Source organism: Synchiropus splendidus, chromosome 10 (genome assembly GCF_027744825.2).
Source record: "Synchiropus splendidus isolate RoL2022-P1 chromosome 10, RoL_Sspl_1.0, whole genome shotgun sequence".
NCBI classification, from domain to species: domain Eukaryota; kingdom Metazoa; phylum Chordata; class Actinopteri; order Syngnathiformes; family Callionymidae; genus Synchiropus; species Synchiropus splendidus.
Window position 1 is genome coordinate 3,824,761 of NC_071343.1, and position 25,277 is coordinate 3,850,037.

Here is a 25,277-nt window from a genome sequence, read left to right on the forward strand (position 1 = left end):
AAACAGTAGATTGAACATGATCAGTCCATATCATTCAATTCAACCCTGTTTGGGTCTGGGCTTTAATGGGGTGTAACAACCAAGATAATAGTTTTTGGCTGATATAGCCGTTGAGACTCAGTTGGTGTTTGAGTCAATAATACTGTAAAGCCTATGATTCAGATTTTGCAGATCTGTACTTTTGCCTCTCTTGTTATTCTGGTACCTTATGGTCTTGATTTAGAACAAAACTTGCTGTCAAGCGGGTGGTTTGACTGATATGGTTTGGTTTGTCAACAGCACCACCATGTGGTTATATAGAAGGGTGCAGTCATAGTCCGCAATTGCAAACTAGTTTTACGACGGAGGACTTGAAGTAGGTTGTCTGATTATCTGATTCTTAAATATGAAAAACTTCATTAGTTTTACTTTGTACTTTTCAGATTTAGCTCCTCTGAAGTGAGTGTTTAGTGAGGGGCTGACAAGCCAAAAGAAAGGATGCAACAAAAAAACAAAATGTTGGCATGGTCAGAAAACTACATTTGTGAACAAAAATTTGTGTTGATGGTGAGGATGTTATGTGTAATTGCGTTATAGAAAAATAAATAAATGAGCAAAAATTGTATATCATTTATGTGAAATACTCTCCATTTGTGGATTTTTTATGTGTCTCCGTAAATATATTTTAAATGCAAATTATTTGGGGAATAATGGACATGAATAATAATGGACATAAAGACTAAAATTATGAACATTTCTACATGATCAGCTTCACTCTCACTCTAGGAGGGCCACATAGAGCCGCAAGTGGCCCCTGGGAACATGAGGCCTCTTTAACATTGAATACAGCTAATAGTTTGTATTACAATACATGTTTGAAGGTGACACTCTCCTTCCTATGTTCCAACTGAGAAGCTGTCGTCCTTGAGTCTGGTTCTTTGAAGGCTTCTGTCTTGGTGAAACACCGCATGTTGACCTTGCTGTCTTTCTAGAATCTGCCTTTTTTTCCCCTCGATAAAAGTTTGCTTAGCAGTTGTTTATGTCCTGATCTGATCCCAGACATGGTGATTAAATCTATATTTTGACTTGGGAATTCACAACTGTTGGTGGTGAGGTGGCCAGTAATTTAAATGCCTTGTTAGGTTCTCTATTAGATGGAGTCTCTTCATCCTGAGTCTTATTCAAAGTGGAACCGATCCAACAAAGAGCCAGGGTTACAGCAAACAGCCAGAGGCCAACAGTGGAATATGCAAAGCCTCACAAAGATAAACTCATGTCAGCGCCCTGCTAGCTTGTCCCTCTGCTGTGACGTCACTGGCAGACTGATGCGCATGTTTCCAGCCCTGCAGCTCGATCACATCACAACCAACCGCATCTGACAGCCTGCCAGGTTGGACGGCAAAACGCACGACTGAAGGGAGGCGACCACATCCACCAGCCGGAGCACGTTCCCCCCCAGCGGCGGCCCTCCTCGTCCCACCGTCGCTATGATCGCTTAGAACGCACAGATGAGCGCGTAACCACCGAGAGGCAGCGCATCCTTTTCTTCTCTCTTTGCCACCAACTGGATCTGTTGGACATGAATTCGGCGGAACAGACGGTTACGTGGTTGATCACGCTGGGCGTGCTGGAGTCGCCCAAGAAAACCATTTCGGATCCAGAGGCGTTTCTGCAGAGCTCCCTGAAGGATGGGGTGGTCTTGTGCCGGCTGCTGGAGCGGCTCAGCCCCGGCTCCACGGAGAAAGTAAGACCAATAACAACCTCACTATCCCCCCTCCCACCGCCGCGTCTGTGCGGGCCCGGATCATTCAAACGCTTGTTGTCTGGCTGCCCACTGATCCATGAGGTCTTTTTTAGGTCACGACAGTTATTGTCTGCGCACACAGTGCTCGCACATATGCGTGTCACTGAGACATTTCGGGGGTCTCGCATGGCTGAAACCAGCAGGGCCTCGTTTGATGTGCGCTATTAATCCTGACCAGGGATATGGCTACGTTGAAATTCCTCTAATCCAGTGCGATGTGATGCGTGTGTCGGTGTGTTTTCCACGCAGAGTTGATGATCCACGGGATCCCTGAGACTTAGACGTGAGTGGGCCGCCATTGACTGCAAAGGCGCACACAGACACGGATGGTCCCCCTCCCCTTTTAAAGGAACAGTGTTTATGTCTCATAACCTACAGGAAGCACCTATGGGGGCCATGTTTCCTTACAAGGACAGCCCGTGGCTTCACGTGACAAACGTTTTGGTGCGGAATTTTTTTGTGATAAGTTTTATTTTCATTTTCATTCAAAAATACAAACGGACCCAATAAACATCACTCCACCTCCCCACCAAAGCAACAAAGACGAATTAGAAAAATAAACCATAAATCACAAGACAAAAATAAAAATAATAAAATGAATAATAATAGATCAAATACATATCAAATGCAGGGAGCAGACAATTTGTACCACTTTTCTCAGAGGAACAACAACTCAGAAAGCAGAATAGTCATTCGTTGTCCTTCTCAATAGCATTCATAAATGGACCCCAGATCTTGATTTTTTTTTTTTTTTTTTTTTTTTTGGTGCTGATTAGAGAGCGTCTATTGTAGTTCTTCAAGATGTAGGGAAACCATGTCATTCAGCCATTTTTGTAACAGGGTAGAGAAGAGGATTTCCATTCACTCAAAATGACTCTTTTTGCAAGAACCAAATGCAAGGTTGTTGCTGAGAACTGAGAACAACTTTAAGGAAGTCACTAAGACCACGAATGAACCACTCAGAATAAGGTGTGCTTGATATGACCTTGAAAAAAAATTTTTTTGACAACTCAGACCAAAATGTTTGAAGTTTGCAGCAAGCCCAGAATAAATACCCTAGTGATCCCTCTGAGTCTGAGCAGCGATCACATGAAGAGGAAGAAATTCTGGATATTTAGTACTACTTTTGTTTGGCTCACTTAGTTTGGCCCTTAAAAGTGGTTTCACTTGACCTCCTCCTAAGCAGAGCTGCTCAAACATTACATCATTCCCTGTGTTACTGCTAGTACTACTAACTACTCACTGGCACTAGCAGTTTGAGTAGGATGAGCACTACATATTTTACCCGTACTACTATCACCACTGCTGCTAATGACGCTACTAGTAACCACTACTATCTATTGTTTACTACCATTTGTGCTACAAATACTGCTACCACTACTAATCCTACTTCCCGCTGTTTACATCTGACCTATAGCACGGCCTGCACTAGCTCCTATTAGTACTACTTTTACTTCTACTGACGTTACCACTGTTTACGTGACTACTACTATATCAACTACTAACATAATACATCTACTGACACTGTTTTTTTTACTACTTATATCACTTCTTTTACTGAATTTTATTTACTACTAAGAGCTGTACCACTACTAGTATGGCACTACTTATAACAATACTACTAGCCTGTGTTTATTGCACTTGTATGACCGGCACAACTAATACTACAAGCTAATACAACCCTTGTTTACATATTTGACCTGTAGTAATCCATTCCCATTGATTTTACGGCTCCTGTTTTGTTACCAAAATCCTCTATGATTTCTAGAAGCTTTAAACACAGTAGAGATGTATTTCTTCAAACGTATTTCAAATATAATGGTGATTAAGCTAGGTCACAGTTTATACCACCTTCAGCCAGTTCTGCATTTGTTGAAAAACTGCACAGAAAATGTAGAACTTAATTGATTACTTAGTGTCTATTTGTGTGCAATGAGTGATGGACTGCTGACCTGTGCCGTCCACCTCTCGCCTAATGGAGATTATGTTAAAATAATAATAATAAATATAAATCATTTTAACTACCGTATTTGTACGACCTTGTTTGGTGTAAATTCAACTTACAATATTTAAATTAATCAGATAATAAATTCTATCAAACTACCGACACAAGTTTGAAATAGTGCGTGTTTTTGGTTGACTGATAATCGCTTGTTTATGATGGTGATCCAAAACACGGAAGCATGGAATAACAGCATGAGGGTGTGCTGTTTGGCGACGTCACTTCCGGTACCTCAATACTGCAGCCGTCCACTTCCCCGCTGCGGGATTTCAGCTCAGTCTTCCGGAGTGTCAAATAGAGCTTAGTCCACTGTGGGTTCTGAGGGATATTGTGCACGTTTACGGCGCCGAACAGCAAAGCAAAGCCAAGGGTCGTTAACCGGACTTTCCCATCTTCTCGCAGATCTACCAGGAGCCGAGGAACGACGGCGAGTGCCTCAGCAACATAAAGGAGTTCCTCAAGGGCTGCACATCGTTCCGCGTCGAGGTAAGACGAGTCGATTTTTTTCACGTTTACAACTGTTGGACTGTGTAAAATATACGTTAACGCATTCTGGACACGACATTGGTATCGCGGTTTTTGTAATGGGGCTGTTAAGCCGAGCTCCATCTGCGGCTGTAGGTGGTTCCCAACAGCCGGGAACAATCACGCATCGGTCGGCTCGAGGCGCTTTTTACCCCGCTGCTGATGCATTTGCTAAAGATTTGCACCTCAACTTGACGCCTGTGGACAAAAGTCAGCTGAATTGGTGTAGCTTTTCTCCGACTCTGATTCAGTTCTGTACCAATGCTTGAGGTCAGTGTTTACGCCTCTTGACTCATGCAAAGCTTTGTCCCCTGCTCTTGCTTCCATTGTCACCCCAGGTCACTATTTTGCTCGGAAAAAAGCGTAGCAGTAGACAAAACACGCTGTTAATTTGATCCCTGCACATTAAAACATTGTTCTAACTTATTCATGAAAATATAACGCTCGTTCTTTGGATGTTATTGATTTGTATAATGTGGCAATATCACAAGATGGACGGATGCAGAATCTTTGTCGTCATCATGTGATAATAGTGTGGAACTTCACTAGAGCTACTTGCTCTACATTTAGATAAAGGAAATTCATGGATAGGGCTGAATGAACAACTCACATTTTGGTACTACTGTACAGTTTCAGTACTTTCTCAGTTGAGATATGAAGTTTCTTGATCACTGACCGACGTTGAAAAACATCTACGACAGTCACTGATATTGTAAAGTCGTTTATCTTCACTGCCAGTGTCTGAGATGGTGCGAGAGAGCTAAAACAATCATTCACAACAACTTGAACGTGTTGAAAAACATTGTTCTTTTAAATAGAAAAAGGTCACATGCATGATCGGAGACACTAATCGGGACGTGCTGCGTTAAGATGTGGATCAATGTTGTCATTTTGCACAGGCGTAATTGGATCCTAAATTGTTTAATCAATATATTGATGTATTTTTGAACCCCCCTAGGGGTGTGTACATTCGCTGGAATATGCCAGCAACTGCTAAAAGTCGTTGTCCTATACCAGTTAATCTGACAAGTTTAAGTGTTTTCCTATGGCAGAGCTACAACTGCCTGCTGACTTCTGAATCCCTGGCCCAGACAGCATGTCTTAAGCCACTGCATTATAATCCCATACATCCTTCAGAAATATACGTATGGTACGAAGCTTTGTCCCACTCTTCATTTCTCGTTCACAGACAGAGTGACAAAATAAAAGCCCTGTGAGTCTGGTTTATTTAAATATAGCAGAAGTCAATCTGTGTTCCTGACTCTTAGGACACTCTGGGATGACAATGCTTGTCTTTGTTCCCTGGATTGCCTCACTACTAAGTGAGCAGCTGACAAGAAAGGTGAAGCTGGTGATCGTGTTGCATTATCTGTTGCTAAGTGAACAAATCCATTGTGTTATAGTCTAAAAGTGTGATGCCCCTGCCGTCCTAGTCTTGTTAGATATAAATATATATATATAAATATATATATATATATGTAAAATCATTTGAGGGGAGTCCCCGCACTGGAGTCCTCTATGGCATTAGCAAGACACAAGACACGGCAATCTGTTTTTATTTCATCAGAAACCCTCTTTGTTGGCATAAATACAGTTATCGTATAAATGAGATTGACGAGTGATGTGCTATTTTATTCTATCCTAATGTCTAATCCCATCAGAAGTGCTGCTTCTAGCCCTCCCTGTCACCAGTCACTTCTGTGATGATATTGTGTGCAGAAAATGAAATGTGACTTGAGAGGAACAGAGTAGGTTTATAGTGAGGTCCAGACTTGGCAGCCCTCCTCCTACCATCTGTGGAGCAAAGATGGATCTTTTCCAGAGTCCAGAACGCGGCTGGCTCTGGCCCCAGGTAGCTGGAACTGTGGATTAAAGCCCTCGCTGATTACATGAGAAGCCTTTAAAAATCGTGCTTTGACATTTTAGCAGTTTATTTATGGCAACGTCCCGCTTTGATTTTACTCACCTTATATCGTGATGTATCATCTAGTGCAGTTCCATTTTTGGGCCAGAAAAAATGGTTCACTCCAAGAATCTGTTGATTAGAGGGAACGAAAAAGTGATATCTACTTTTAAAGTATCGTAGCATTGTGTTTTTGTTGATTGCCTAGATTTATGTCAGCCACTCACACCTATAGCTCTCTTGTCAAAAGGCCTGGAGAGGCACAAATGTCCGAAGCTAGGGGCCACATGAAATCTGGTTTAGGGCCCCTGGACAGGTTTGGATGTGATGGATTCGAGCAGTGAAAAGGAAACGCTTGAAACCGCACGTGTGACGGTGCTTGTTCAGACTCTCATGACCCAGAGTTCATGGCTTTAGCTGGCCCAAAGCCTGGCCAAGATTTTTAATCAAGTCGATACTTAGCAGGGGACCTCCCGCTGTGCCTGTGCTGATTAAATTAGGAGATGTTCAACTTGTATCAGGCCCTGAAATCGATGTTCATGACCTCACCTACTTTCTCTTCAGATCAATGTCACCATGACATTAATTGCAGTCTCTGTTCACGGCGCTGTTCAGTTCATGTTTATTCCCGAGGATAGCCACACTGTAGAACGCTGTTGAAATCCACTGATTTGTGTGATAAGGATTTCAGTTTTCTTCTCATTTCTTTTTATTCTGTGTTCTGTCAGGTCTTTAATTTGGGGCGAGATGGGTGATGTTTGTTTCAGACCTAAACAAAGTGTGTCCTGGGGGCCACATGCAGACTCTTGCCTGTCTGTATCTGGTCCCGTTGAGGTGTGAAGCGATGAAACATGTATTTTCCCCCATAGTTACATTGACTTTTTTGTACATCAAATCAGTGGTACACTTTCCACGTCTGACTCATTGTCATTGTCATTGTCAACACATTTCTTCCTCCATATATATATATTTTTCACTTATCTGTTGTGGGTGTGGTCTTGTTAGGAGCCGGCACTATTGTCTCCATGCAACCCACCTCTTGCGGCAGTATACCAACTGTTACAGTTGGCTGTTTGAGAGACATATTCTGCCTTGGGAGTCCTTTGTCTTTCAGTGACAGTGACAGAGACAGATGCAGAGTTGCTGTTAATAAAGTTGGTGCATCATTTTGTTGGTCATGCTCCATCTGTCAATCACTAGTGAACAAGAACCAAGATACTTAAACTGACGCTGCATTTCTACTCTAAACCATACCAACAATTGCATCATGGTCTCCATACAGGCAGTTTCACTACTGACTCTTAATGCCACCGCATCAATGTAACTTAATGTCACTACTAAATAAACCATGTGAAGGCCTAATAAACTGCAGTTTTTGTTGGTTCAAATCTGGATTGTTAGATTTCTCTTGGAGAAGTGGTTGAACAACTGACCAGTTAGGAAGTCAGTGTCGACTGCTGTCAAATGAGTTCTGGATCACTGAGCTGTGTCAGGAAGTGGCCTCAAGGTTTGGAAAACAAAATCTGAAATGCACGTCCATTTTCACTTATGTTATCTTCGGCGAAATCATTTCCTCTTACAACAGTAAAGATCATTGATGGGAAGTTTTGTTAAAAAAAAAAAAAAAGGGGCAAAATGCAGCTGCAGTTGGAGAAGTTGTTGACAATCGGACAGAGACGGACTAATGCCAGAAAAAGTGAAGCGAGTGTGTGTCAGCGTGACTCTTGCTGGCCTCTCGGGTGTTTATGAATGGCACTGATTGTATCTGCGTGGACGACTGTCCTCCCTCGTCTCCACTAACCGCTCGTGATCTGTTTCTCTCGCCGCAGTTTTATTGAAGATGAGCGACTATGAGATAAAACTCTTTTTCATTTTCCGCTCTGATTACTGACCCGCCTGCAGCAAGTATCTGCTGGACTACTTTGGTGGCTGTATGCGCTTGTGTTTATAAAGGAGCTGGCCTTGTGTGCTCAAGTGGAACACTCTCCAGGAGTCATCGTCCACTGCCTGCACCGAGTCTAGGATTTATTCCACTGACCTCACATGGACATCTACTTTTTCATGTCAGAGCTCTCAGACACTTTCATTTATGCTTGAAGTCCACTTTTTTCCTGAATAGCTACAATTGAGGGCACAAGCTAATCTTAGCCATTTTTGGGCAACAAAAATGAATGAATCCATTACGTTAACGTTACGACTACCACCACCCTACAGTGTCGTCCACAATGATACTTGGGCTCCCTCTATATTCTCCTAAGTGGGAAGTCAATCATCAAGAGCAATGGACAATGATCAGGGTTTTCCCCAGTGTTGATCCCCTATACTGATATTTTCCCCTGGCTGGGGAGTCTTCACAGTTTTTTTTGGTCGAGGGGGTAGCACAATGAAAGTGCTACCCCACTGTCAGTTGTTAAGGATGGCTGTAAGGATGTACGACTCTACTGTCTCGTCTTCTCGGTGGTTCCATCTCTTTTGTCCTATGCCTCTGTTTACGCATTCAGGTTGTTAGAGAGTGGAGGCTTCTTAATCCTACGCATGCATATGCAGAATTTCCCTGTCTTCATCCGACGTTGAAAGAGATATTTTCTTGTCTGACTGTTACGTTTGAGTTTCAGCAGCGTTGACTGGGACACTTTATAACACAGTAATGGTCGCTTCCATGAGGTATGGTTGAAAGTGGTTGTTCAACAGGTAGTAGGGTACACAAAATGAGTCATGACCCTTCTTTCGGTGGGGCACAGGCCTTTTCTTAGGTGAAAACAATTCTACTTTTTTTATATTTTATATAAAACTATCATGAAATGGTTTTATTGTGTTATGTGTGAGGTCCAAACTGATTTTTATTCTTTAATGTATGTTTAACAATATTAACTAAGTTCATTTATTTCTAGACCAGGAAGATAGTGGGTTCCAAAGCTTGGCCAGTTAAACTGACAGCAGTCAGAGATGAAGATACTGAGGCTGTCAATGAGGGTGACCTGACGATTAGCACTGGGTATATCAGAAGGAAACAAGTATTAAAATATTTAAGCGGGATGTGTTACGAGGGTTTCGTGACATCGACAGGGATTTGGCAAGAAAAAGCGTCCTTGTTGCAGCGTAAGTAATCAGACCAGTGTGTCAGATGAGCGAAACCTACATGTGCTTTCCCTACAGTGTCCTTCCGAGGTAATGAGTTATTGACTTTCAGAGCGATCGTTGACCACACGTGCTGCAGTTGAATTTGTGTGCAGCTTTGTAAGCAGATTTTTTTCATTTCTCATCGACAGACGTTTGAGGCCAGTGATCTGTTGCTGGGACTGAACTTCTCAAAGGTTCTCAGCAGTCTGGTGTCTCTAAATAAAGCCACTGCAGGTGAGGGAAAGTACAAACGTGGGTGTGTGGGAGCTGCACATATGAGCCGTGTGTTATTAATGATTGTCCTCTCACCTTCAGATATCGGCGTGGGCAGTGATTCCGTGTGTGCCCGGCACTCCTCAGCCCACCGCATCAAGTCTTTCGAGTCTCTGTCCTCTCAGGCGTCACTGGGTCGGTCCTCCAAGCTGCTGCAGAATCAGTTCCGCAGTTTGGTAAGAGCAGGGGCTTTTACGGCCTTGTCATCTGCGTTGTCTCACCTGTGCTCAATCATGACCCCTGCCCTCTGTTGACAGGACATGTCAGAGAACAGTGGACAGCAGCTGCTGGTAAAAGCACGATTCAACTTCCAGCAGACCAATGAGGACGAGCTCACCTTCTCCAAGGGTGACATCATCACCGTGAGCCGCCAGGAGGACGGCGGCTGGTGGGAGGGGACTCTGAACGGCCGGACTGGCTGGTTTCCCAGCAACTATGTCCGGGAAGTCAAGGGCTCTGGTAGGTCTCTGAAGAACAACACGTTACCATTCAAAAACAATAATTACTGCGAGTAGAGAAAAGATCTAAAATGAAATAATATAGTAGGATTTATTAACTTGTTTCTTTTCTGTCCACTTCGACTCTGATCTCCTCTCTCTCTCAAAAGTGTCCCCAAAATCCGGTACTCTCAAAAGTCCACCCAAAGGCTTCGACACCTCTGCTATCAGCAAGACATATTATAACTTGGTAAGCATACACCAACTCTTCCTTTGAATGTGACGGCTAAGAAGACTAGAAAACGTGTTGAGCAAGCTCCCTCCATTACGTAAAAAAATCAATGTTTTTTATGACGTTATACAGCTGTTTTTGGGAAGCGGACTGGTCCGTACTTCATGACTTCGGAGGACGGATCATTAACTGATGCATGAGTGTTGAGATCAATTCTTGGCCCCTGACCGCAGGCGATTTATGTTAATACGATCATAAAACTAAAAGCCCTTGGAGTTTATTAACAAAGGGACAATATCGATCTGAATCAGTCGTGTGATTCACCAGGACTGCCGATGTAGATTGCGTTCTTGCTCTCTTGTTCCACTCCTTCCTACTCTTTTACTGTGGACGATTAAGTTCTGATTATATTGGGTTAGGGTTAAAAAAACACTTTGTAGGAACATACATTCAGGGCTTTGAGATGCATTCGACTCGCATCCAGAGGCTGAGATGAACAACATTGTCAAGATGACGACAAAAACAAAGGTGATTTATCAGAATAATAGTTGACAAATGAGGGACGTTGATTGTGAGACATCACTTCTCGCGTCCCCCTCCTGTGTTAACGTTATCTGTGTGATTGAGGCATGTCTCAGTGATGAGTTTCTTTTAAATAGCGTATTGAAGTTGCTGTCTATTGACATCTCTCTCTTAGTCAAAGCAATTCTTGTCCTCATTCTTTCTTACAAAAATGCAACCCTAATTGATTTACTGAAGGAATATAGGCACAGGAAAGACAAAAGGTTTAAGAAAAGTATAATTGAAACACATGAACCAGCTGGAAATCACTGCAAAGACAAAGACAACTCTCTCTCGTGACAAGGTCCGAGATGTTAACACAGACAACCACGGTTTTGGCCATGGGCTTGATCCTAACTTGAGAGCCGCACCTTGTCCTGGGAAGTTTTCGACCCGAACACCAGAATGAAAGTCTGTTGTGCGAACAGCCCCCAATTTCCTGACAATGGTGGCGTCCTACAAAATATTTTGAAGCTATTACACAAGCAAACCAACTCATCTGGGTGTGAAACACACTCAAAAGAAGTCTATCATTATACATCTGACCGATGTGAATGTGCTGATGCAGGTGTTGCAGAACATTCTAGAAACAGAGACGGAATACTCCAAAGATCTTCAGAGCCTGCTGACCAACTACCTGCGACCTCTGCAGAGCATCGACAAGTATGACTCATCTGCAGTCTATTCTGGAATCACTTCGTCACTATTGCTGAATTGTTTTTCCTCCCGTGCAGATTGTGTAGCGCTGATGTGTCTCTGATTCTGGGTAACCTGGAGGAGATCAGCACCTTCCAGCAGATGCTGGTCCAGTCGCTGGAGGAATGCACCAAGTAAGTTTCCTTCTTCTCACGCAGTCTGTATTCTGCTGCTTCTAGTGTCAGTCCACTGTACTGCATAACTCCTTTGCTTCTTTTCCAGGTTACCAGAGAGTCAGCAGAGGGTCGGCGGCTTCTTCCTTAACCTCATGCCACAGATGGTGGCCTTGTATGTTGGCTACTGCTCCAACCATCCGTGCGCCGTGAATGTGCTCACTCAGCACAGGTACAAACACGCAACACTTTTGGCACAGGACCTTCAACCCCCTGAAATCACCACTCATCACTGGGACAATGAATTCAGCTGGTTTTTGTGAGCGACTGTTGTAGCTACTCCAGTGCGTTACCATGGAGACAAGAGCTTACCCAGTCATGTAGTAGTCACTGGCACAAATGCAGTTGGAACAAGTCCTATGTGATGGGTGCTATTTTGGTCCTCATAAAAAAAAATTTTGTGTTCAGTTGCCGACCTAACTCTGAAGGAAATGGATGGACTGAAGTCCTATTTAACATGTAGAGTTAGAAGAATATATTTATTCTATTTTTACATCTCTCCTCCCCTGTCGTCTTCACTGCAGTGATGTTTTAGGGGTGTTCATGGAGGGCCGGGGTGCTGTCTCTCCTGGCATCCTCACTCTGACCACAGGCCTCAGTAAACCCTTCATGAGGCTGGACAAGTACCCCACTCTGCTCAAAGAGCTAGAGAGGCACATGGAGGTGTGTGCGTGTGAACCCACACAAGTCTCTGTTGTGCCTTCCCTCTTTAACTGCCTTGGTTTCTTCCAGGAGAGCCACTTGGACAGACCAGATATTCAGAAGTGCATGGCCGCCTTCAAAAACCTTTCTGTGAGTAACAGAAACGTTAAGACCGAAGTCAGTTGGTGACTGACGTCTTGTTGTGTTGGTCCGTCCAGAGCCAGTGTCAGGAGGTGCGAAAGCGTAAAGAGCTGGAGCTGCAGATTCTGACCGAGTCCATCCGTCTTTGGGAAGGTGACGACATCAAGACACTGGGCACGGTGCTGTACATGAGCCAGGTGGTGGTCCTGAGTCCTGGCGCAGAGGTACTGGCTACCTGCCTCCTTCTCTCCTAACATTTCACCCCATCTTATCATTAGTCCAAACTTTCATTGGCCTTGTGTTGGGCACCAAATATGTCGATGCCTGGCCCACAGGAAGAGGGTCAGGAAAGTGAGGTCCCTGAACTGAATTGATGATGTGTTTAGTTCAGAACACATCAAACATTCAATTACATTACATTTTATGAGTCTGAGACATGCTACGGGTGCCTCCATGTTATGGTCCTGCTCATGTCCGCACTCTCTTTACTTCTTACTACATCTACCATTGTTGGATGCCTCTTGTATAAACCCAGATTACAATGAAACAAAATGCATCAAATTGAAATGTTTGTCAGACTGGACCAGGTAGCTTACACCTCTAACTAGTGTCTTGGAGCAGGTCACGTCATTGGCAACACCAGAAGCCCATAGAGGAGCACTGGGGGATCTCACTATTGTAGCCTCTCACCAGATCAATGATCATTATGTGTTCTAAGACCTTATAAGTTTGCTCAGGCCGTTCTTTGTGTCCTTGTTCTTTGGTCCTGACAGGAGAAGAACGAGAGGTACCTCATGCTCTTCCCTCACGTCCTCCTCATGCTGTCAGCCAGTCCCAGAATGAGCGGCTTCATATTCCAGGTCAGCAGCCGATCGTTCTGAGTTGTTCTCCTGAACTCTCCGCTCACCCTGTGATGCCTCTCTGCAGGGAAAGTTGCCTCTGGCCGGCATGTCGGTGAACAAACTGGAGGACTGTGAAGCTCATAAAAACGCTTTTGAGCTCAGCGGTAAATAATCATTAAATTAGCTGCACGCTGAGAGCAGCGAGGAGTTCATTAGTTTAACAATGCTGCGTGCCACTCTGCAGGAACGATGTTTGACCGTCTTCAGGTGGCGTGTACAAACCAGCAGGACCTGCAAGACTGGGTGGAACACCTGACCCGACAGATCAAACACACAGCTGCAACAGCCCCGAGCCACAAACCGCTCACTGTTCCCTGCCACACGGTTAGTACTGATGAGAGTACACATGCTGTTTCCCCCGACCCTTCAACCCTGGAAGCAGTTTCGTTACAATTTTTACAACAACAGCAAAGACACAACTACTGCTACTCAGTGATACTGCTACTACTACTACTACTACTACTACTACTACTACCACCAATAGTACTACTACTACTGCTATCATGACCATTAGAGTCAGCACCAACTCTCTTCTGTTCAATATCGCCACTACAACTAGTACGCAAACCACTATAGTGATTACGACTACCACCGTTGATGCCAGTACCTATTCCATGATTTCTACTACTGTTACCACTGCTTGTATTCCTGCTGCAACTACTACAACTACAACCACTCTGACTGTTACTTCTATTATTGGTACTGGTACTTATCAATAATATCATTACTGCTACTTCCATAATTGCTTGTACTGATATTACTACAGTGTTTACACTGACATTCCATTCCAACAACAAGGGGTAATGTAAATTAATTGTTACCTGGATTTGTTTGTGCAACACTCCAATTCTACTGTAGCTACTACTGCCTCTAATGTTATCACCCGCTCTCTCCTCAGCTCCCGTCACACCCACTCACACCATCCCGACACGCAGAGGGACGAGCCATGACTGTGGCACCCACCTACCACACCCTCCCTCACCCCTCCTCTCATGGAACGTCTCACAGCACCATGATGTGGGGTCCCCTGGAGCCTCCCAACACTCCCAAACCCTGGAGCCTCAGCTGCCTGCGGCCTGCTCCTCCCCTCAGGCCGTCTGCAGCCCTCTGCTACAAGGAGGTAAATGACCAAGTCAGACTTCAAATCGTCAGCTTGTCAAACTGACTCTCTCTTCCACCTGCAGGATCTGAGCAAGAGCCCCAAGAGCGTGAAGAAACTGCTTCCCAAACGAAAGCCTGAGCGGAAGCAGTCTGAGGAGGAATTTGCTCTGAGGAAAAGTATGTTTTTGTTGGGACTGATTCAACAAGAGCGTCACTGACCGTTCTCCAACGTCAACTTCTTGTTCTCACCAGGCACAGCAGCTCTGGAAGAAGACGCTCAGATCCTGAAGGTCATCGAGGCCTACTGCACCAGTGCCAAGACCAGGCAGACCCTTAACTCCAGTAAGACTCAGCGCGACAGATCGTTTCAGAACTCAGACTCATTCTTAACTCTTGAAATTCTGAACTGATCTAACAGAATCTTCTCCTTCTTCCTTTCCCTCCTCTCATTTTGCATTCCTCTGGTTCACCTTGAGTTTCTTCCTTTCCATTTTCCACTTTCCATTCTGTGTCTGTTTCCCTTTTGTTGTATTTTATTCACGTGTCGTGTGTTGCATTCAATTCCCCCACCCCACCACCACTGTTTGTCCCCACCTCCTCCTCATCATTGTCGCATCACCCGGGCTGCTGCAGCCTGGCAGGGCACTGACTTGATGCACAACCACGTTCTGGCTGACGTGGACCGGTCCTGCACGGACTCGACAGGTCGGCGCAGCAGCGTGTCGCGGCCCGAGTTGTCCTCTGATCTCTCGGAGGACTCTGACTATGACTCCATTTGGACTACCCACTCTTACCGGATGGGTTCAGTTCCTCGCAAGAGCTGCATCTCCCACCAGAACTAAAGAACGTACAGTACTGCCACGCTGTGCGCTAACGTAACGTACAGCACGTTTACCTCTTTTACCTTCAATGTATTCAAAGAAACTAGATTTTTTTATTTATCTATTTATTTTATATTTGTCAATTTTTCTTAATTTATTTATTTATTTTAGAGGATGTTGAATGCATCTCCCTGTTGCCTTTGCCACTTTCCCTTCTATGTGCCTCCTCCTGTTCTGTAGTAGTCATGCAGTAAATGTTATTTAATTCCTGTTAATTTATCTTGAATGTGACCACTCCCCCTTTTTGACCATGAATTCGGGGAACTCTCTGAGGAGAGCAGAGTTATGTGGAAGACTGGACTTCTGCTGTCTGATATTCAGATGTGATTCATGAACGGGTGTCTTCTCTAGAGCGTGTTCCACTTCCTCTCCACATTTAAGAATATTTATGCTCAACAGAACAAAGCACAGCACCCAGACTTGAGAACGCACACATTCAGGATGATACGCTACTGCTGCCAGATTCTATCGCCGCCAATCAAAGTCTTACTATTTTCATATTTTTGTTCCCCCTAATCAGAACTGAACCCATGAAGTTATGCAACAGGAACACAAGCGAGCTGAACACCACTCTTATTTATTAGCAAATTAATAATTACATTTCGAGAACCTGTTTTTTTGAAGGCTTTCTCTGAACATACCTGTTAACTTATTTCCAGACCAACATTCCCTACTATAGAGTAATATATTTAATGCCTTTAAGTATTCATATTCTCTTCCAATGACCATGTGCCAGACGTTGGAACCTCTTCATGTAGAACCAAAAACACACTTAACTCAAGCTCTTTGGCACAACTTTCATTCAGCAATTCAGGTGTTTCTCCAATGTCACTTTCAAATAAAAAATCTAAGTTTTCCTTTATTCGTTTATTCATTTTCTTCCTCCTCACATGGTTGCAGGGAGCCTGTCCCAGCTACCCTAAGTAGCTGGGACACAAATGGATGATGCATTTCTTCTTATATTGCAGCAGCAAGGTTAAAATGTAGTCGTCAGTTTGAGAGTACTTCATACATTTGAAAATCTGACTGTTTCATCAGCCTCTGTTCAGATTGACTTCTAGGTCCGGGTTAGTTAGAAAGCCATGCATTTGAGAATTGAGCTAGTCCTTTGTCAGCAATTCATCAATGAGTTCACAAGGTCACGGATCTAAGTGCAGCCATAGGAAATGCTTGAGAGACTGGACTGCTGTGAAGTGCCCTTTACATTTGAGAACTGAGCCATCCATTTGTGAGTGCCTCATACATTTGAGGCTCCAGCCACAGATATCATGAGTCATACAGTAACGTAGAGTAACCAACAACCAAGAATTAAGGCACTTATTTGGATTTGTGAATCCGGTGTTGTGTTGGTGATACAGTTATGCAAAGTGTGTTATTTTGCTTTGCTTATCTGTCGACAAATCGTTATGACATTCCATCAGGAAACACAAGGTCACCCCCATTACTTGCTAACCTCATTCTTCTTTATGGCTCTTGAACATCTAACAACCCAGGCAGGTTCTAGCGCTATAATTTATTGCTATTTTCATGCAGAAGTATTTTTCCACATCAGCAACACAGAAGAGCTTGTTTGGAAATAGATTGTCCATTTAACTGTTTGAGTCTCTGATTATCTGTTTACAAAAAGTGATCTTTTCTTCTCTTAAACGTATTGTAACTTATGACGGCAGAAGTGAAAAAACGGAGTGTACAGTATAAACTATGTTGCACAACCTTGTAACAGATCTGTGAGCAGGCGGGTTGGGAGTTGGATCCAGTAAAGTTCTGGACTTAAATGCCGTCTACCATGACGTGTGTATATCGGCAGACGTTAGTACTCAGTGTCACTGTAAAGAAAATTGTGGTGTAAATTTTTACCTTCAGTGTTCTGGAAGGCTAAAAAAAACGACTAAAAAATGCTGTATAGATGAAAACATGAAGAGCACATTGTTCCTGTATATACAAACATTCATGAGCCTAAGGTAAGATTTATGGAGTATCATGTGGTGGACTGTGTCAGGTGTGTTTTTGGACAGGCAGAGTGACTGCTCTTATTGACCAATGTCGGTGTGCTCTGATGCTAATCTCCCGTCTCACATGTGACCATGTCCTCTCTGCTATCTTCAGTGTATGTGTACCACAACCTCTGACGTGTTCCAACCCCAAACGCTGTATGAGTTTTGAATAAATCTGGTCATTTGCTACCCTGCTGTGCTGGCGTGTTATTTCCACCCCTATGTTTCTGCTCTCTTCTTTGCTGCTACACTTTTACTAACCCGTGTTTGCTGATGGTGTTTGGTGGTGAGATGCATGTCTGAGTGATGTCTTGTTTTCAAACAGGGACACGAAAGGACGCCGGCTTGCATGTGATCATTCCTGGCGAAGACAAGGTGGCGGTGGAGGACGCAAGTCGGAATGGACAGAGTGCTGTGGAAGAGAAGTAAGAGTTTGATACACAAGTAATGTTTGTAAGGTCACGTGGCCACTATTGTACAGGGAAGGTAAGAGGAGAACTGGCTTCATGTTGCGCCTGTGCGGTCAGACTTTGACCTGCTTATTGGCCATGAGTGAAAGGCTATTCGAGGACGACAATCTGAAAATCGAAGGAAAATCTGTTGTCTGCAAATTTATTGGATTTATTAGTTTAAAAAAAAGCAAATTTTCCACAATGAGATGTAAGTGTAGAGTGCAGATCCCATCTTCACTCACATGGCATAATATATTGATGTCGGGGAAAGTGGACTTTTGTGTCCTATACTGACTCTGAAGGCAGCTTTCGGCATTGCATGTTGGTGCATTAGGCTTTGAACTGAAGCATGTGTTCCGGCTTCCGCGGTATATCCTGATGCTGTGAGCGGCGCCTTGGGCAAAAGGAACACAGGAAGATGTTTTTTACTCCATTGAAGCACCTACCCGTCAACATGCGACGCTGAAGGCGGCCTTGGGCGTCAGCATAGGACGCAAAAGTCCAGCAATATATAACGCCATGGGTGGGTTGGTCTCCAGTATAGAAGGGGTGCATGCTCCCGTAGCAGCGGAGACATCACACAGCTGCGACAAAACTCTGTTGTGGAACTGAAATACTGTGGGGTCTGTCGACGTATCACCTTTCCACCACACTGTACTGTGATTCCGATGAAACCACAGGCAGAGTCTTTCATTTCTCGTCGCTTCGTCCAGTTTGCACTAGATGTTCTCGAACGTGTTGCAGGACAGAATCTAAAACCTTTGGGTTGATGCCGACATCGCATCACATAACATGGCAGCTAGAACAGGTCTCATAAAGGTTACACACTGTCACCGCTGGCGATGAGGATTATCAGAAGTCCTGACCTAAGTGTGATGAAGACTCCTCCTCCTCCAAGTAGGAGCTGAACTGAAAGCTGTTCAGCGGCTGATCATCGGCTACCTGTGGTGACTTAAAGAATATGATCCTGGATCCGTCAGACATGAGAGATTAAAGTAGATTCCCTATCCCGCTGTGTCAAGAGAAGTCCGTTGAAGAGGCAGATTCATTGGTATTCCATCAGAATAGGGGGCGCGTTACATCAGATGACCCCCAAGACTGAAGCGTGACATTTCTAATGTAACCATGTGCTCCATGCTGTCTTACAGGAGTCTAGTGGATGTTGTGTACGCACTTCGGGATGAAGTTCAAGGACTCAAGCAGGTAAGAGTCAATTGTTTCTCTCACTTTTTTCATGTAATATTCCAGACACTGAAATGAATTGTCATACAGGATAACAAAAAGATGAAGCGGTCGCTGGAGGAAGAGCAGAGGGCCCGCAAGGATTTGGAAAAGGTTGTAAGGAGAGTGTTGAAGAGCATGAACGATCCGACTTGGGACGAGACAAACCTCTAGGGGTCCTGGGAGAAAGAAAGCTTTGGCATGGTGTGCTCAGTTTTACGTGTGACCCGAATCAGTTTTGACTGAAACATTCCAAACGAAGAAGGATGGCATCATCTACCTTTACAATCTGTGCTGGTACATTTTCAAAACGGTACGACTCCCTCCATGTTATTTATTTTTTAGGGCTTTTCTTGCTCGGGGTCTTTTCTCTCGCAGTAAATCAAGGCTTTTGTGTGCGGGCAATGCTTTTATATTGTTCCTCGTCATCCTGAAGACAGATGATGGTCTGTACAATGTAAATATTGCACAAAAAAATCTTGAGCCGTTGTCATTTTGGTTGGAATAAACCTGTTTTTACTACAGCGACTCACTTTGATTCACACACACATGGTTTGTGTGAAAAGGCTGGAGGTTTGTCTGTTTTTTTTCTGTCCTGTATTTGAGTTGAAATGTAAACATTGGAATTTGTCGCATAAATATAGAATCCATAATCTAATATTTTGATGCATTCGTGTGGATTTGGGCGTCAAATATCTCGCAGCAGTTTTAATTAACAGCGGTCACGCCCAATGAAATCTGCTAACGCATGGTTCCCACTCGACGCACCGCCCACATACGACAAAGAACACATCCCATTGGCCGATTATCAGACTGACAACTGGGTGGATCAATCGTAGCTTGACTTGTACAAACTCCTGCCGTCGTCTCTCATCAAGTCTCGCGCCCAAGTGTTCTCTGAAGTCAACAGTGATTTTGAGATAACATTACAGCTGTTACTGTTATATTCATAGTATATATTCATTGAATTTGGCCTTGCTAGTACAACCCCCAACAAACGTGTGTCTTTGTACTTGGCCTACTGCCTTCTTTTCCGACTCCGCTGCATCTTCTGTGGAGCTTCAGCCAAGACACCAACGCATTAAAGTTTCCTGCTGCAGGTAAGAAGGTTTGCTGTTCACTGTCTTATACTTTTTATTTTTGGTTGAGCTGCTCAAAGCGTATTGCTCAACACGTCCTGAAAAAGACAAATCGGGTTATGCTGTATAAGCCTGTAAAGCTGAGTCATGATATAGAAGATTGTTTGAGTTCAATCATCCAGAGCGATGGACAGACACAAGTGGAGGTGAAGAAGAAAGTGCAGGCAGGGTGGAGACCGCTGTGTCACAGCAAGAGTGAATAGGATGGTAGAGGCCACTGCCTCGATGTATGGTCCGGATAGGGAAAGTGAATTTTCAGGGATGTGCCTGACAAAGACAGATGTTTGTTGAGTTTTCATGGAAGATTTGACTTTTTTTTAAACTGTTTTCTGTAGCAGTATTTTCACAGCAACACAATTGAAATCGATTTTCTACAGTTAAGGTGCTCGAATTTGTACTAGCAACATTGGTAAGACCTGAGTCGACGGATCTGTGAAGGTTCTGAGGAATTATGTCCTGTAGTGGCTCAAGTGTGGAGGTAGGAAATCTGAAGGTTACCTTTCTTAGGAAGAATTTTGGAGTTGAAACATCGTCGCCAGTCCTCTCCCCCGCCTCTCTTTGGCTGGGATGGACTGATAGCTCTCAAGCGCTTCTCAGCTCAGCTCAGCTCTGAACCTCGGACCATTGTAGCACTCCGAAGAAAGAGCCAAGGTCTTCCTCCTTGGTTCCGTCACTCTTTTTTTTGTACCTGTCTCTTTTCAAAGCCGAGAATCAATCAGCTGTACACACAAAAGTCTCTTCCCTTCCCTCCGTCTATTCAGCAGCCAGTGATCATTTAGACTTGACATGTATTGTGAAAAACTGAGCTGCTCTGCCTCTTTCTTCCTCTCCTCTTTCTCTCTCTCCTTTTCTCTTTCAACTGTCTGTCATTAATGTCCAGGTCTTACAATATGTGAACAGAGGAGAGGAAGAAAGCGCAGAAAGGGGGATGAATTGATGGATGGGAGGATAAGCACTCAGTGTCCTTTCTTTAAAGATTTGTTATTGTACAGTACTGTCTCCCAGTCATTTTTGGTTGGTGTTTCAGTCTGAAAGCTCGTCCACGTGCTCTTTTGTATGGGAAAGCAATAAGGCCCCATTGAATGGAGCTGAATGGACCTGCCATCCTTGGGGGCTGAGGCCTGAGGACTCCTATTCTTTCGCCCCCAATCTAATTGGAGCTGAAATGAAATGGAGGTTTCTTATGAAAATAGGCTTTGTTTGGCTGCAAGGCTGGTAATTCATAAACAATAAGCAGGGCCCATTGTGTAGATAATAATATATTCATGCTGCTGGAGATGGGGAGAAGGCAAAGGGAAGGCTGTGGATATATAAGGAGGTAGGCAGAGGCAGAGATGGAGAGTGTACGCTGAGCGGTAGGGGAGGAGGGAGACAGGGGGTAACAGCCATTGGTGACTTGAAGGAAATTGTGTGGTGTTGGAGAAAATGACCGGAGAGAGTGGTGGAGGGATCCTACAGGTGACTGCTTCAGCTCGGATTGGGAGGGGGGCTGAGGCGGCGGCGGGGGGGTCAAGTGAGGGACTCAATTTAAGGGTGCACAGAACAGCGTGGTGGAGCCGCAAGAGTGAGTTGGTCAAGTGAGGAGCAGCAAATTGAATGATGAGCCGAGAGGAGTCATCGGTCTTTCTGCGCCGGTCACAAGTCTGAGGAAGAGCTTTCACTTCCCCCGGTCTCTCTGGACGCGCTCCTCGCTCAAAGACCCCCTGCAGCCGGACTTTACTGAGGTCAAGTTTTCTAAAGAAAGGAAGGATCCTGCTTTGACTGAACCTTTGCTTCTCTGCACCTGGCTGCTGAGTCATGCTCAGGAACTTTTCACAAACATTTCTCGCCATCTGATTGAATTGTCAGGATGGTGAGTATTGGCTCCATGTGGCGGTGGAATGTCTGGAATGTTGCATCTATGAAATCCGTGTCCGAGCATTTTCTTCAACAGCCTGTGAAGTGCTGTCATGGTGTGTGTGGGTTGGTGTGTTCGTCATGTCAGTCAGTCGGAGGATTCCTTTCATGCACAAGTGTCTTCTTCGTACGAACTTTACAATTGTTCCCAATTAAAAATACTGAACTGACCTCCCTTTGGTTCTGTCGTGATTCCAGTGTGGCGTCCGCGTGAGATCTGGAGCCTAGCCACTAGGGGGCAGCATCGGTCAACGTATAAAGACAGCTTCGGTATTCGGATTAATTTAAACGCACATAAACATGGAGAGCCGAGCGCCTGATACAAATATTTACGTCAAAAGTTCTCTCCTGCTTGGATTTAAACTGGCGGCTATATGGAGCCATTGTTTTGAGTCCATCGAAATCCATTGAATCTTCAAAGCTCAATCGACTGCTTCAAAAAAGCAGACATGTCTGCAATGATCTCTTTATTTTTTTGGTGTGTTATGTTGGGGAATCCCAGGTCAGCGCTGTCCATATTTTCTAACTGTGACTGTCAAGGCGATTGTATTCTGTTTAACTTGTTCTGAGTCACTTGTCGACAATTTCTAACATATCTGGTCCTTTGATGCAGATAAAATCCTCAAACATTTCATAAATCTGGATGTTGTCTGCTGTCAAATCCTGTGGAGACGGGAGAAGATGTATTTGTTATGAGTCTGTTTTGTTAGTTTTTTTTCTGTTTATATCAATATATACAATAACAAGTCTTTTTTGCTTTCTGAAAATCAATGTGTTGTGTGCTGGTGAAGTACATCTACTAAGTGTACGTCGCACTAGTGTGTATGGTTTTGGCCACATCGTGCCCATTACCACGAGATGGCAATCACACATTGTGAAAGGATTTGAGTGAGAGGCTGATTCAGAGTCTGTTCAGTACATTTTCAATGACAACTTGTGTTACAGCTTAGTCTTGCTCAGGTTTAATGGTCTAATAAAAGAGCGCATTGCTGTTGTGATTTTTAAAAAAAATGCGGTCGTTGGATGTGTGTGTCGCAGGCGGCTCTTTTGTGCACGTCTCCTGCTACCGGACTTCCTCTGTTTGTTTTTGTTTATTTGCATGCAGCAGAGTGTTTGCTGGCGTTTGCCGGTCACTACAAGTGTCTGGCATTTGGAGCCTGCTAATCAGGCTGCGGGCGAACTGGGTGGCAGGGCTCCGAATGGTTTGCTGGAGATTATCCCAAAATTATCCATGAATTATCCCTCAGAATTACGCCATTTCAGTCATGCCGTGTCCATTGATGGGAGTGGGAAGAGCGTGTTGGACGAGGACCTGTGTTCCACACATGTGTGTGTTGTCGGGGGGAAGATTTGGACGGAGCCGTGCTGTTGTCTGTGTCAGGAGTGTGTGTGTGTGCGCCGTAATGACTCTGGCAGTGTTGGTACATTGGGGTAATGAAGCATGTTAATCCACATCAAACAGCCATTAGCTGCAGATTTCACTAAGTCACAAGTTTCTTTCAAAGAGAAAATGTCAAAACAAAAACTTTTGTCTGGAAACTTGAGTTTTACACCACAAAACCCGAAAGTTACAAGGAACGAGTGATTAACTGCCTGTGTGGCTGTATGTCAGAAGCAAGTATGCTGTTTGAATATTATATTAAAAGCAAAATGGCTTCGTATGCGATCACCCCTGTATGATACTTTTTCCATCACGCAGACAGTCCTGTTAGTGCAGCAAGGACAGCACCATTAGATCTGGACCTCAGGGGCGGGAAGGAAGCTACTGAAGTCCATTTTATTTGACATCATGAGATTGTTTGCGTCAATGTTGTGCTTTCTCTACACATATTTAACAGCAACTTCATTGCCCAGATGAGATTTTATATGGTCTATGCCTCATCTAACTTGAAATAATGTTTTCCTCTCGCTGCTCTTCTTCTTCTTATTTTAAAATAGGAAAAAATTAGAAAAAACTTGAATATATAATTATTTAAAAAAAGTAGAAAGGGAGCCATTTCTTAATATCATTGCCCTACACAAATTTTACCTACATTATTCGTGTTAAAAATATTCCCAGTGCAATGAGCTCAAATGGACAGGAGGTGGCAGTCTCGTGACAGAGCTGCTATGACACACTGTAGAGGAGAAGAAGAGGCCATCAGACACAACGGATGAACAAGAAAGTCTATAAAAAGGGGATAAATGCTGATATCATCACTTGTGAAAGTTAGTTGTTTCAGCAATTCATTTATTAATTCAAGTAGTGCGTCCTGTGGTGGTCATGTGATTGAAGGTAGTATAAATCAATGGAGAATTCTTCACCAACAACATGAAGCCTCTTTAAAGTCCATCTCCGACCACCCTTTAGATTTTATTGAAATGTGCATGTGTTTTGAACCATATGTAGCTTAAACAAAAAATGAGGAAATGAAAGGAGAAATAGACAGTAGTGCAACAACACAATGGTGCCAGGAGTTGTCCACAGCTCATGGTGGCAGAGGTCAGGGGTCACTACTTTAAACTGCTGCACAAATTATACCGCTAAGGGTGACGGAAAAGAAGGTGGTTCATTTAATGATATTTCCAGCAAACACGTGAACCTCGCACTCCTCACCTCAGGCAGTTGCTGCAGAGCAGGGTGTGTACATGTGTGTGTCTGCAGGAAGCCCACATAGAAGAATCGTTGTGGTGAATCTCTCTGTGATAAGTGTTGCGTAAATAGGTCAGTGGATTGTCCTCAATTGCTCAATCTCGCCTATTTTCCCTGAGTCGGAACACAAATTAGGGACCAGCAGAGGCAGTAGCTCCACGTATGGTAGTTCGGTGTTTGCATACGCAGCCTGCTCTCTTCCCTCGTGACGGCCAGACTCAGAAGGAGCTGATTGTGTGATGGAACCACGGTGGGATAATGTACAATCTTTTTGTGCTCGGAGTTGAAATGAAGGGAAAAAATGCACTTATGGAGGTGTAGACAATCAAGAGCTCAGCTGTATTTTGAAACGTTGGTGATATATGTATTCAAAAATCTAGGAAAGCCATTGCAGAGTTTCACTTTTAAATGATTTAAACCTCTCATGTTTTAATGTTTGGTTCTTGAATGGAGGGTGGGGATTGTCACACAGAAATCTGATCAACTGGCTTTTATCACTCATGATTGAGGCATTTGCTACTCGTGACTGTGGGAGTTTTGTGTCAAAAGAAACCCAACAATACATTGTTTA

General features: G+C 44.0%; 1 protein-coding gene across 3 annotated transcripts; it reads left to right on the forward strand.

Moving 5' to 3' along the window:
- Positions 1-1,123: 1,123 nt before the first annotated feature.
- arhgef7a (Rho guanine nucleotide exchange factor (GEF) 7a) lies at positions 1,124-19,563 on the forward strand. Of its 3 annotated transcripts, XM_053876545.1 has the most exons (22): positions 1,124-1,723; positions 4,188-4,271; positions 9,483-9,567; positions 9,649-9,782; positions 9,864-10,065; positions 10,214-10,293; positions 11,405-11,499; positions 11,571-11,666; positions 11,755-11,877; positions 12,230-12,368; positions 12,438-12,497; positions 12,566-12,712; positions 13,262-13,348; positions 13,416-13,494; positions 13,575-13,714; positions 14,289-14,510; positions 14,575-14,668; positions 14,744-14,833; positions 15,125-15,292; positions 17,671-17,791; positions 18,967-19,021; positions 19,091-19,563. In XM_053876545.1, exons 1-22 carry the CDS (start codon positions 1,559-1,561, stop codon positions 19,211-19,213), a joined length of 2,589 nt encoding a protein of 862 aa, XP_053732520.1. In that variant the 5' UTR covers positions 1,124-1,558; the 3' UTR covers positions 19,214-19,563. The 3 variants fall into 3 exon arrangements, with proteins under 3 accessions (XP_053732520.1, XP_053732519.1, XP_053732518.1); XM_053876543.1 differs by lacking the exon at positions 15,125-15,292 and having other exon boundaries at positions 1,132-1,723; positions 17,692-17,791; positions 19,091-19,561; XM_053876544.1 differs by lacking the exons at positions 17,671-17,791; positions 18,967-19,021; positions 19,091-19,563 and having other exon boundaries at positions 1,131-1,723; positions 15,125-17,585.
- Positions 19,564-25,277: the final 5,714 nt, after the last annotated feature.

Bases quoted from the DNA above. Each gene is read 5' to 3' on its own strand.
- arhgef7a (XM_053876545.1), top strand. From the start codon at position 1,559: ATGAATTCGGCGGAACAGACGGTTACGTGGTTGATCACGCTGGGCGTG. The intron at 12,369-12,437 runs GTGTGTGCGTGT...GGTTTCTTCCAG, and splicing joins AGCTAGAGAGGCACATGGAG to GAGAGCCACTTGGACAGACC. The intron at 17,792-18,966 runs GTAAGAGTTTGA...GCTGTCTTACAG, and splicing joins CAGAGTGCTGTGGAAGAGAA to GAGTCTAGTGGATGTTGTGT.